Source organism: Mytilus galloprovincialis, chromosome 5, assembly GCF_965363235.1.
Source record: "Mytilus galloprovincialis chromosome 5, xbMytGall1.hap1.1, whole genome shotgun sequence".
NCBI classification, from domain to species: Eukaryota; Metazoa; Mollusca; class Bivalvia; order Mytilida; family Mytilidae; genus Mytilus; species Mytilus galloprovincialis.
In genome coordinates this window covers 24380216-24394352 of record NC_134842.1, presented here as the reverse complement: position 1 = coordinate 24394352, position 14137 = coordinate 24380216, and the positions used below count along the sequence as shown (strand labels likewise).

Here is a 14137-nt window from a genome sequence, read left to right as displayed (position 1 = left end):
ATGACAGATAGGTATTTATAATGAAATGATTTATTATGCCCTATACCATAGATACACATGTAGGAATATGTGGTATGAGTGTCAATGAGACAACTCTCTATCCAAGTTACAATTTATAAAAGTAAACCATTATTATTATAGGTCAAGCTATGGCCTTCAACAAGGAGCCCTGGCTCACACCAACAGCAAGCTATAAAGGGCCCCCAAAATTACTTATTTCCTATAGCTAGTGTAAAATCATTGAAACAGGAAAACCAAAATTTAATCTATATAAAAACGAGAACATGTATGACGACAACTACTGTACATCAGATTTCTGACATACATGTAGGACAGGTACAAACATTTGCGGAGGGATTAAAGGTTTTAAGGGTACCAAACCTTCTCCCTTTTCTGAAACAATAGTATAATAGAAAGATACTAACGGTACTCCTCTACAATAAAATCAAAGAAAAGCAGTATTTTGATAAAATGATGTGATGAGAACTTTATCAGTCTAATGCTGGATGTTATGTTTTTTGCCTGTACATATGAATTTGAGTTAAACAGAGATGTGGGATATGCTAATAAGACGGCCACCAGACAACACAAATAAACATAAGATATCTTTAGGACATGTAGGACATGTGCTCAAAATCATCAAGAGTAAACAGGATCAAGTCTATGTAATAGGTTAACTTTGTACCTTTTACAATTCCCAATAATGGTTGGTTGACAAGTGAATAGATGAAAATAAGGGGTACTGTGGATTCATTTATTTTTTAAGGTACACAAAATGTACCAATTTTCATTGATTAAGGAAAACGTTCATATTCATGGATATTTATTTTCGTAGTTTTGCCGAAGTTTGCATTCAAGCCTATAAAAAATTTGTTATATGTTGAACATTTAATTTCATGGCTCTGACACATGTACTTACGAAATCTACAAGAATTAGTATCCAACAAATAATAATGAATCCACATTATATGTACATGCAAACTAGATATCAGCCAAATGACACAAAGAAAGACCCACAGAAGTCATACAGACAGGTCAACAGTTACAATGCTGTCAGCTCAACATACTAAGAATCTGACGTTATTTCATCAACTGATTTATGTATTTTATCTTCAGATGTTCATCAATATTGGTACTGTGTAAATATTTTGTTTGTTTTAGACACTGGTTGACCAACAGTTATGCTGTCTTTGCCCTGCCATACTTTGTATATGATGTAATTTGTTTGTTTTAGACACTGGTTGACCAACAGTTATGCTGTCTTTGCCCTGCCATACTTTGTATATGATGTAATTTGTTTGTTTTAGACACTGGTTGACCAACAGTTATGCTGTCTTTGCCCTGCCATACTTTGTATATGATGTAATTTGTTTGTTTTAGACACTGGTTGACTAACAGTTATGCTGTCTTTGCCCTGCCATACTTTGTATATGATGTATTTTGTTTGTTTTAGACACTGGTTGACCAACAGTTATGCTGTCTTTGCCCTGCCATACTTTGTATATGATGTATTTTGTTTGTTTTAGACACTGGTTGACCAACAGTTATGCTGTCTTTGCCCTGCCATACTTTGTATATGATGTATTTTGTTTGTTTTAGACACTGGTTGACCAACAGTTATGCTGTCTTTGCCCTGCCATACTTTGTATATGATGTATTTTGTTTGTTTTAGACACTGGTTGACCAACAGTTATGCTGTCTTTGCCCTGCCATACTTTGTATATGATGTAATTTGTTTGTTTTAGACACTGGTTGACCAACAGTTATGCTGTCTTTGCCCTGCCATACTTTGTATATGATGTAATTTGTTTGTTTTAGACACTGGTTGACCAACAGTTATGCTGTCTTTGCCCTGCCATACTTTGTATATGATGTATTTTGTTTGTTTTAGACACTGGTTGACTAACAGTTATGCTGTCTTTGCCCTGCCATACTTTGTATATGATGTATTTTGTTTGTTTTAGACACTGGTTGACCAACAGTTATGCTGTCTTTGCCCTGCCATACTTTGTATATGATGTAATTTGTTTGTTTTAGACACTGGTTGACTAACAGTTATGCTGTCTTTGCCCTGCCATACTTTGTATATGATGTAATTTGTTTGTTTTAGACACTGGTTGACCAACAGTTATGCTGTCTTTGCCCTGCCATACTTTGTATATGATGTAATTTGTTTGTTTTAGACACTGGTTGACCAACAGTTATGCTGTCTTTGCCCTGCCATACTTTGTATATGATGTATTTTGTTTGTTTTAGACACTGGTTGATCAACAGTTATGCTGTCTTTGCCCTGCCATACTTTGTATATGATGTAATTTGTTTGTTTTAGACACTGGTTGACCAACAGTTATGCTGTCTTTGCCCTGCCATACTTTGTATATGATGTATTTTGTTTGTTTTAGACACTGGTTGACCAACAGTTATGCTGTCTTTGCCCTGCCATACTTTGTATATGATGTATTTTGTTTGTTTTAGACACTGGTTGACCAACAGTTATGCTGTCTTTGCCCTGCCATACTTTGTATATGATGTAATTTGTTTGTTTTAGACACTGGTTGACCAACAGTTATGCTGTCTTTGCCCTGCCATACTTTGTATATGATGTAATTTGTTTGTTTTAGACACTGGTTGACCAACAGTTATGCTGTCTTTGCCCTGCCATACTTTGTATATGATGTATTTTGTTTGTTTTAGACACTGGTTGACCAACAGTTATGCTGTCTTTGCCCTGCCATACTTTGTATATGATGTAATTTGTTTGTTTTAGACACTGGTTGACCAACAGTTATGCTGTCTTTGCCCTGCCATACTTTGTATATGATGTATTTTGTTTGTTTTAGACACTGGTTGACCAACAGTTATGCTGTCTTTGCCCTGCCATACTTTGTATATGATGTAATTTGTTTGTTTTAGACACTGGTTGACCAACAGTTATGCTGTCTTTGCCCTGCCATACTTTGTATATGATGTATTTTGTTTGTTTTAGACACTGGTTGACCAACAGTTATGCTGTCTTTGCCCTGCCATACTTTGTATATGATGTAATTTGTTTGTTTTAGACACTGGTTGACCAACAGTTATGCTGTCTTTACCCTGCCATACTTTGTATATGATGTATTTTGTTTGTTTTAGACACTGGTTGACCAACAGTTATGCTGTCTTTGCCCTGCCATACTTTGTATATGATGTATTTTGTTTGTTTTAGACACTGGTTGACCAACAGTTATGCTGTCTTTGCCCTGCCATACTTTGTATATGATGTATTTTGTTTGTTTTAGACACTGGTTGACCAACAGTTATGCTGTCTTTGCCCTGCCATACTTTGTATATGATGTAATTTGTTTGTTTTAGACACTGGTTGACCAACAGTTATGCTGTCTTTGCCCTGCCATACTTTGTATATGATGTATTTTGTTTGTTTTAGACACTGGTTGACCAACAGTTATGCTGTCTTTGCCCTGCCATACTTTGTATATGATGTAATTTGTTTGTTTTAGACACTGGTTGACCAACAGTTATGCTGTCTTTGCCCTGCCATACTTTGTATATGATGTAATTTGTTTGTTTTAGACACTGGTTGACCAACAGTTATGCTGTCTTTGCCCTGCCATACTTTGTATATGATGTAATTTGTTTGTTTTAGACACTGGTTGACCAACAGTTATGCTGTCTTTGCCCTGCCATACTTTGTATATGATGTAATTTGTTTGTTTTAGACACTGGTTGACCAACAGTTATGCTGTCTTTGCCCTGCCATACTTTGTATATGATGTATTTTGTTTGTTTTAGACACTGGTTGACCAACAGTTATGCTGTCTTTGCCCTGCCATACTTTGTATATGATGTAATTTGTTTGTTTTAGACACTGGTTGACCAACAGTTATGCTGTCTTTGCCCTGCCATACTTTGTATATGATGTAATTTGTTTGTTTTAGACACTGGTTGACCAACAGTTATGCTGTCTTTGCCCTGCCATACTTTGTATATGATGTAATTTGTTTGTTTTAGACACTGGTTGACTAACAGTTATGCTGTCTTTGCCCTGCCATACTTTGTATATGATGTATTTTGTTTGTTTTAGACACTGGTTGACCAACAGTTATGCTGTCTTTGCCCTGCCATACTTTGTATATCATGTAATTTGTTTGTTTTAGACACTGGTTGACTAACAGTTATGCTGTCTTTGCCCTGCCATACTTTGTATATGATGTAATTTGTTTGTTTTAGACACTGGTTGACCAACAGTTATGCTGTCTTTGCCCTGCCATACTTTGTATATGATGTAATTTGTTTGTTTTAGACACTGGTTGACCAACAGTTATGCTGTCTTTGCCCTGCCATACTTTGTATATGATGTAATTTGTTTGTTTTAGACACTGGTTGACTAACAGTTATGCTGTCTTTGCCCTGCCATACTTTGTATATGATGTAATTTGTTTGTTTTAGACACTGGTTGACCAACAGTTATGCTGTCTTTGCCCTGCCATACTTTGTATATGATGTATTTTGTTTGTTTTAGACACTGGTTGACTAACAGTTATGCTGTCTTTGCCCTGCCATACTTTGTATATGATGTATTTTGTTTGTTTTAGACACTGGTTGACTAACAGTTATGCTGTCTTTGCCCTGCCATACTTTGTATATGATGTATTTTGTTTGTTTTAGACACTGGTTGACCAACAGTTATGCTGTCTTTGCCCTGCCATACTTTGTATATGATGTAATTTGTTTGTTTTAGACACTGGTTGACCAACAGTTATGCTGTCTTTGCCCTGCCATACTTTGTATATCATGTATTTTGTTTGTTTTAGACACTGGTTGACCAACAGTTATGCTGTCTTTGCCCTGCCATACTTTGTATATGATGTAATTTGTTTGTTTTAGACACTGGTTGACCAACAGTTATGCTGTCTTTGCCCTGCCATACTTTGTATATGATGTAATTTGTTTGTTTTAGACACTGGTTGACCAACAGTTATGCTGTCTTTGCCCTGCCATACTTTGTATATGATGTAATTTGTTTGTTTTAGACACTGGTTGACCAACAGTTATGCTGTCTTTGCCCTGCCATACTTTGTATATGATGTAATTTGTTTGTTTTAGACACTGGTTGACCAACAGTTATGCTGTCTTTGCCCTGCCATACTTTGTATATGATGTAATTTGTTTGTTTTAGACACTGGTTGACCAACAGTTATGCTGTCTTTGCCCTGCCATACTTTGTATATGATGTAATTTGTTTGTTTTAGACACTGGTTGACCAACAGTTATGCTGTCTTTGCCCTGCCATACTTTGTATATGATGTAATTTGTTTGTTTTAGACACTGGTTGACCAACAGTTATGCTGTCTTTGCCCTGCCATACTTTGTATATGATGTAATTTGTTTGTTTTAGACACTGGTTGACCAACAGTTATGCTGTCTTTGCCCTGCCATACTTTGTATATGATGTAATTTGTTTGTTTTAGACACTGGTTGACCAACAGTTATGCTGTCTTTGCCCTGCCATACTTTGTATATGATGTAATTTGTTTGTTTTAGACACTGGTTGACCAACAGTTATGCTGTCTTTGCCCTGCCATACTTTGTATATGATGTATTTTGTTTGTTTTAGACACTGGTTGACCAACAGTTATGCTGTCTTTGCCCTGCCATACTTTGTATATGATGTATTTTGTTTGTTTTAGACACTGGTTGACTAACAGTTATGCTGTCTTTGCCCTGCCATACTTTGTATATGATGTATTTTGTTTGTTTTAGACACTGGTTGACCAACAGTTATGCTGTCTTTGCCCTGCCATACTTTGTATATGATGTATTTTGTTTGTTTTAGACACTGGTTGACCAACAGTTATGCTGTCTTTGCCCTGCCATACTTTGTATATCATGTAATTTGTTTGTTTTAGACACTGGTTGACTAACAGTTATGCTGTCTTTGCCCTGCCATACTTTGTATATGATGTAATTTGTTTGTTTTAGACACTGGTTGACCAACAGTTATGCTGTCTTTGCCCTGCCATACTTTGTATATGATGTAATTTGTTTGTTTTAGACACTGGTTGACCAACAGTTATGCTGTCTTTGCCCTGCCATACTTTGTATATCATGTAATTTGTTTGTTTTAGACACTGGTTGACTAACAGTTATGCTGTCTTTGCCCTGCCATACTTTGTATATGATGTAATTTGTTTGTTTTAGACACTGGTTGACCAACAGTTATGCTGTCTTTGCCCTGCCATACTTTGTATATGATGTAATTTGTTTGTTTTAGACACTGGTTGACCAACAGTTATGCTGTCTTTGCCCTGCCATACTTTGTATATGATGTAATTTGTTTGTTTTAGACACTGGTTGACCAACAGTTATGCTGTCTTTGCCCTGCCATACTTTGTATATGATGTATTTTGTTTGTTTTAGACACTGGTTGACCAACAGTTATGCTGTCTTTGCCCTGCCATACTTTGTATATGATGTAATTTGTTTGTTTTAGACACTGGTTGACCAACAGTTATGCTGTCTTTGCCCTGCCATACTTTGTATATGATGTAATTTGTTTGTTTTAGACACTGGTTGACCAACAGTTATGCTGTCTTTGCCCTGCCATACTTTGTATATGATGTATTTTGTTTGTTTTAGACACTGGTTGACCAACAGTTATGCTGTCTTTGCCCTGCCATACTTTGTATATGATGTAATTTGTTTGTTTTAGACACTGGTTGACCAACAGTTATGCTGTCTTTGCCCTGCCATACTTTGTATATGATGTATTTTGTTTGTTTTAGACACTGGTTGACCAACAGTTATGCTGTCTTTGCCCTGCCATACTTTGTATATGATGTAATTTGTTTGTTTTAGACACTGGTTGACCAACAGTTATGCTGTCTTTGCCCTGCCATACTTTGTATATGATGTATTTTGTTTGTTTTAGACACTGGTTGACCAACAGTTATGCTGTCTTTGCCCTGCCATACTTTGTATATGATGTATTTTGTTTGTTTTAGACACTGGTTGACCAACAGTTATGCTGTCTTTGCCCTGCCATACTTTGTATATGATGTTGTAGCTATGTACGAGGTTCATTACCACCAATATAAAGAAATTCAAAAGAAGCCTTTGTTGTTTGGAATTCAGCATTTCTTAAGAAGAAACAAAGCCATGATGATACATCACATAGTCCTACCAATTATCTTTTATCCAGCTATAATTGTATGATTAATCGTAATTATTACTTTAGTATCATATTCATGTGTGTATTTCAGGATAATTTAAATACCGTCAATTGTGCCAACTGTTTTGCAATATACATGCATGTTTCAACAATTAATGTTTTGAGGGAAATGGAAATGAAAACCTAAACCTTATACAAATGCTGAGGAGCTGGTAAAACCACATATAGGACCTTTACTATAGCCAAATGATGATAATTCTGGTTAAGGAATTACAACTTTCATTTTCAATTACCTGTAAATGTATTATTTATAATTAACAATAATTGTTGGCCAAGCATTGAATAATTGACTGTTTAACATTGAACATAAAGATACAAAAATATTTAAAATTAAAAAACATGAAATTCACCTTCTGCATTCTTTCTGGTATGAACAATATATTTGGAACCAATCTTTGGACCTTACCCTAAATTCAGGAAAACAAATTGTTTAAGTTATGATCATTAAAAATTTGATGATTTTCATTATTGACTTGGTATTTTTCGGGCACGCAGCAATTATCATTATTGAAACACATGACTTAAAATTTCTCCATTCATGACATAAAAAACAAAATCAAGAAGGGCTTTCGTTTGGACATGAATTCTTTTTATACAATATCACATTATAGTACACCTTAAATATCTAATTATCAATTTCAGCTCTTGAGAAAAGGTTACGGAGATTTTTTTGTTGGTATATTTTATCAGATAGAGTTAGCCATTCCATTTATAGTATTCAGAGGAGCACTTGCAGAGGTAAAGTTTTCATTTTTGAAAATTGAAATGCAATCAAAACCCGTTTTGTACTGACTTGATATCTATATTTTTCATTTTGGTAGTTCTAACAAAAATTAGCAGTGAAGTGATCATTTTTAACATCTTACAAATCAATGTCATGCAATTTTTTTATGATTTGGTATACTTAGATATTTAAGTTCCTATATGCTATGTATAAATTTGAATTTGAATTTTTACATTGTCAAGAAAACAGTTTTACTTTGTTATATAAAAACTACATAAGTAATGCATGATGCATAAATGTGTTCAACTACAAATGTAGAATCATGAACTAAGGAAGATAACTCCAACTAAAATTTTTAACTTGCCTAGGAAATTCACAACTGTATATTTTATTAAAAATTCACAAAAATTTAAAATTGAAAGCAAGCTTTATCCTTCAATATAAGCGCTTTGAATAGACTATTTATAGTAAGTGGGCCCTTTGTTTCTATCATAGATTTATTTTAAGGTTTAGATATGATGATTTGTATCTATTGGCTTGTACAATAGCAATTTAATGTCAGAGTAAAACTATCATAGGGACCATTTTTAAATAAATCTGTACTAGGTGAACCCAGGTAAACTCTGTCCTTGAAAATATTTTCAAAAGGGTTATTGTTATACTAGAATACAAACAGGAAGAGGTGAGTCAGTTCTGTTTGTTTATTGTCGAGCAGAAAGCTCAACATAGGGATAGTGATCTGGCAGCGGCAGCGTTAGCCAAATTCTTAAAAGCTTTGTATTTTAGAAGGTGGAAAATTTAGATGCTTTCATACTTTGTATAGGTGCATTATGTTACGAAGTTTCCGTCTGTCTTATGTCCAAAGTCCTTGACCTCATTTTAATGGTTCAGTGACTACTTGAAAAAAAAGTTAAGCATTTTTGTATTGTTAATTTCTCTCTTATTATGAGTAAGGTTCTCATGCCCCTCAGACACTTTTCTTTTGACCTCTATCTCATTTCATGGATCAGTGAACAAGGTTAAGTTTTGGTGGTCAAGTCCATATCTCAGAAACTATAAGCAATAGGTCTAGTATATTAGGTGTATAGAAGGACTGTAAGGTGAACATGTCCAAATGGCAGGTGTTATCTGTCCTTGACCTCATTTTCAAGGTTCAGTGGTTATAGTTAAGGTTTTGTGTTTTGGTCTGTTTTTCTTGTACTGTTTGCAAAAGGTCTACTATATCTGATGTATGGAATGATTGTTAGGTGTACTTGTCTAGTGGGCAGAAGTCATCTGACCTTGACCTCATTTTCATGGTTTAGTGGTCAAAGTTAAGTTTTTGAGTTTGGTCTTTTTTTCTGATGCTATATGCAATAGTTCAACTATATTTAGTGGATAGAAATATTTTATGATGTAAAATGTACACGTCAGTCTCACACCTTTTATTTGACCTTGACCTGATTTTCAAGGTTCATTGCTCAGTGTTAAGTTTTTGTGGTTTGTCTGTTTTTTTCTGAAACTATAAGCAATAGGTCAGTAATAGGTCACCTATATTTGTTATAAATTGTATGGAATGGTTGTAAGCTGTATATGTTTGCCTTGCATGGTTCCTCTGACCTTAACCTAATTTTCATGGTTCATTGGTCATTATTTAGTTTTCTTGATTAAGTCTGTTTCTTAGAAATTATAAGCAATAGGTCAACTATATTTATTGAAAAGAATGATTGTAAGATGTACATGAATTTCTTGTTAAGTTTATATGATCTTGACCTCATTTTTTTGGATCATGTTAAGTTTATGTGACAGTTGTAGTACAGTAGTAAAGCTTTATATTTAGGACTATCAATGATTAGTAAAGAAGATGACACATTTTAGCATGTGCATTCTTTTTTAAAACCAAAAAAATAAACATGGGGATGATGTACACATGACTACCTGAAATTTAAAAAACAAGTGAAGAAAATAAAGTTTCCAGTTCTTCATACAGTATAAATATAAGAGGCTTTGGTATGATTGTTTACAAGACAACTCTTACCAGAAACTGAATGACATTCACAAAGTGAGAATAAGCAAAATAATTGAAAATATATATTTATCATTTTTCATTTTTTTACTGATGGATGGACTTTGTTGCAATTTATATTTGCAGACAGAAATTTTAATTATATTGGTTATATTTATTTCCAGCTGAACATGAAGGATACAGCATTATATGTGATATCAGGATTATTAATGATAGTTACATTTGCCGTTACCAGAGTAACAGTGTTTCCATATCTCTACTGGAAGTATAGTATACATGCCAATATATCCTTCTGGGAGGTCCCATGGAACATACCTATAAAGTGTAATGTAGGCTGTCTTATAATTCTAGTATTACAAGTGTATTGGTTAGCTATTATGGTTAAAGGAGCTGTCAGAGTATTTTACAAGATGTATATCACAAGAATATCAAAAAAGTCTTCGACAGAATAAATCTCAGGGCTATAGTTTTGTTATAAATTATTGTTATTTATTTACCCTATCTGTATTATTATTTTTTCTAGCATGTATTTATCTTGTTACTAGATACTGAAGGCATAAAACTTTTGAGTCAGTTTTTTGTACTCGTACTCCAAAATCTACCAATCAAAATGTTGGATTTCATCATGTTCATGTTTTGAGCATGATTTTTGTGCTCTGAGCACTGAGCAAAGTTTTATGACTTCAACCCCTGGAGTTAATCTTATTGTAAAGATATATAATTTAATTGGGTTTTACAGTGTTATGAATGATTTCTAATACGAAAAAAAAAACAATACACATATATAATATCTATATAAAGGATAACTGAGAGAAAAAAATAACATTGTAAAAACTGACAGAATTATTTTGGATTATTTAATGATGATTCTAGATTCCAATGTATGATTAAACATGATGCCCATCTGTGATTCAAAATTTACCTTTTTACTTGTTTTCTTATTGAAAATTTAATGTCCCACAATTACACAGTATACTAACAATATTGCCAGTATTTTCAAATAATACTATGCAATTCAAAATAGCACAATTTTCTAAAACATTATAGCACCATATGGGATAATTAATTAATTCGCTTCTACAAGTTTCCTTTTGTTTTCATGTCTTTATGCTTAAATTATTTGTTAGTATGAAATATTTGATGTGTTTATTTATTAATGTGTTTATGGCTTGTTGTTTTGAAGAAGACGTTTCTAAGTTGTAAAACTTGTGTCTGATCCATTTGTCATTTTAAACCATTAAATATGTTCAAACTAAACCATATTTGTTATACAATGGATTACAAAATCTACTCAGATGAATGCATTTTTGGTTGAGGTGTCTTCTTTCACCTTGGATTTTGAAGTAGCAGATAACAAATGGTTTAGATCTTTAATGAAATGTGCAAATTTTGAGAGCAGTATGTAATTCATGTGTAAGAATAGTCATGTTAAAACAGAAAATTATGTGTTTTATCATATATATGGCTGTATTTTTGATTGATTATTTTTTTCCAACTTTGCCACATAAGGGGAGATAACTCAGATAAAGTAATTATTATAATAGAAAGTGTTGTGAATATATACCAACTTTTATAAATAGCAAGAAAACAAGTTGAGAGATCCCATTTTTTCTCCTTTTTTTTTTTTTTATCTGAAAGCATGTTATAAGAGCTATCTTCTCGCATAGTTTTCTTTTTATACCACAAAATGGAATTTTCCATGCATTATCTATACAAAATCTAACCATTTTACACAATAGTAGCATGAAAAAAAGTCTGATGACCAAAACATTTTATAATATTTTAGAAAAAAAGCATGTTCTGTAAATATTTAATACTTTCACATCTGAATTGGTCCAATGAATTTATGGTTAAATGATCTAATACAGACCTGTGATAGTGTTGTCTAGTCACAACTGGAGATTTGAATTTTTTTTAGCGTCAGTGATCTGAAATGTTGTCCTCATAACGAGATTTTATTGACATTTTTATCTATTTTTATTTTGTGTTCATTTTTGTTGTAATACTAAATAATTCCAATATTTGTAAGATAAAGAATTTCCATTTACATATTTGAATTTGCGTTTTAAATGTAGAACTTTTGTATCTGTTAAACATTGTAGTAAAAATTCCATATCTTTGAACTCCTTTTGGACTTCAAAAATTAAAAAGTTTATGATTTTTCAAACACCTTTTCATGAAAAATGCAAAATCAAACATCATTAAGTGGACAATATAATTCAGGTGTACTTGATATGTCCACTACCTTATAAGTTTAAAATTTGGTTTAGATTTTTTAGAGGAATTAGTATTCAAAAATAGGATTAAAAGTTTGGCCTTACACATCTGATTGAGTTATTTTTTTCAGGAAAATAAAAATGGTGATCCTTAATATTACAGCCCAAAGTTCACTTGCAATAAATGTTAACATAGTTGATTGTTCTTTGTTGACTTTTACACTTCCACCAATACATGTAATGTGATTGTGTTCTTATATTTAGATAATTGATAGTTATTGTTATTTTGATAAATTTTAATTTATATTTATTGTATTTTGTTGCCTTATAATCACTAATTGTGCAATTGTTCATTTTTCCTGTTGTTTTGCATTATTAAATTTTATATTTTTATAACTATTTTAATAAAACTTCATTGATAATTCTAGTTGCTTTTTTGTCAAGTAGAAAAATTGTTGCAATGTTTTTCTGATGTTTAATTATCTTACTGGGATATTTTTTAGCTTGACACCTTCTGTTAAAATTTTGCACACATTTGGCTATGGTATGGTGGAGAACAAAACAGTGATAAAATTAAAGAAAGATGTTGATAGATATAAGAAGATGTGGTATGAGTGCCAATGAAACAACTCTCCATCCAAGACACAATTTATAAAAGTATACCATAACATGTCAAACAATGGTCTTACCAAACAGCAAACAATAAAGAGCCACAGAAATGACTAGTGTAAAACCATTTAAACAGGACACCTATGGGTCTAAAATCTATACAAAAATTGAGAAACGATAAACACTTATGAACCACATCAACAATGACATGACATCTGAGGTATATATTTCAATAAGAGCAACTAAACGATAAATAAAGTTATTGTCTGGAAAGTAAGTGTCTTCGGACGACGATGACGACTTGATACCAAGATACGAACACAAATTTTTTTGCGGTCGTATATAAAAAAAAAAAATACAACTCGAGGACACCATTCAGTCTTCAGTAACAGACAGATATCTAGACCATGTGCCAAGCTTTTAATCCAACAGTAATAAACAAGCATTTTGAGAGTTTTGCAAGGACCATAACTATGCACAAAATCATCAGACCAGAGCAATTTGAACTTGATCCGTAACTTGTCATGATAAAACAACACACCAAAAATCATATCAAGTCATGAATTTATGATAAACCAGCATTCTGAGAGTTTTGCAAGGACCATAACTCTGCACAAAATCATCTGACTGGAACAAAATTTGAACTTGATCCGTAACTTGTCATGATAAAACAACAGACCTAAAATCAAATCAATATCTTGAAGCATGAAGAAAAAAAATTAATAAAACTGATTTACGACTGATTGATAGAGACAGAAGTAGTCCTAAATTCCCATTGACTTTGTCAGTAGTGAACTAATAACATTTTTATTATCAGAAGCTTTCATTAGTCCAGTAAAAAGTAAAATCACAAAAATACTGAACTCTGAGAAAAATTTAAAATGGAAAGTCCCTAATCAAATGGCAAAATTAAAGGATAAAAAACATCAAACAAATGGACAACAGCTGTCATATTCCTGACTTAGTACAGGCATTTTTAAATGTAGAAAATGGTAATTTTCACACTTGTTCCAATAACATATATATCATAAACATGATAAACGCACCAATTTAAAAAAAAAAATCCTTTCAATGAAAAATTAAATCATGGAAACTATTGTGTTTTTATCCCAAGGCTAAGGTTGTCTTGGTGAGATTTGGTAATTCAATTTTTTATTTTGAATGCTTTATTCAGTTTATTGAACTTTGAATTTGTAATTCACTTGGAACTCCAAATGTTTTGATTCTTGCAATACTTATGTTTTTAAGGACAACAAACCTCTTACATTTTTTTCTTATAATTGCACAGTTAGAACCTAATTTTTTAGTCCATCACACCTTTTTTAAGGTTTGTTAAGTGACAAGAATAAAATAAA

At 32.7% G+C, this 14137-nt stretch overlaps 1 protein-coding gene across 1 annotated transcript; it reads left to right on the top strand.

The window, feature by feature from the left end:
• Positions 1-12595, top strand: LOC143075452 (TLC domain-containing protein 3A-like). The gene is made up of 4 exons (XM_076250858.1): positions 1-11; positions 7002-7206; positions 7871-7966; positions 10122-12595. The coding sequence occupies exons 1-4, from the start codon at positions 1-3 to the stop codon at positions 10407-10409; spliced, it is 600 nt and encodes a 199-aa protein (XP_076106973.1). The 3' UTR covers positions 10410-12595.
• The last annotated feature ends 1542 nt before the right edge of the window (positions 12596-14137 follow it).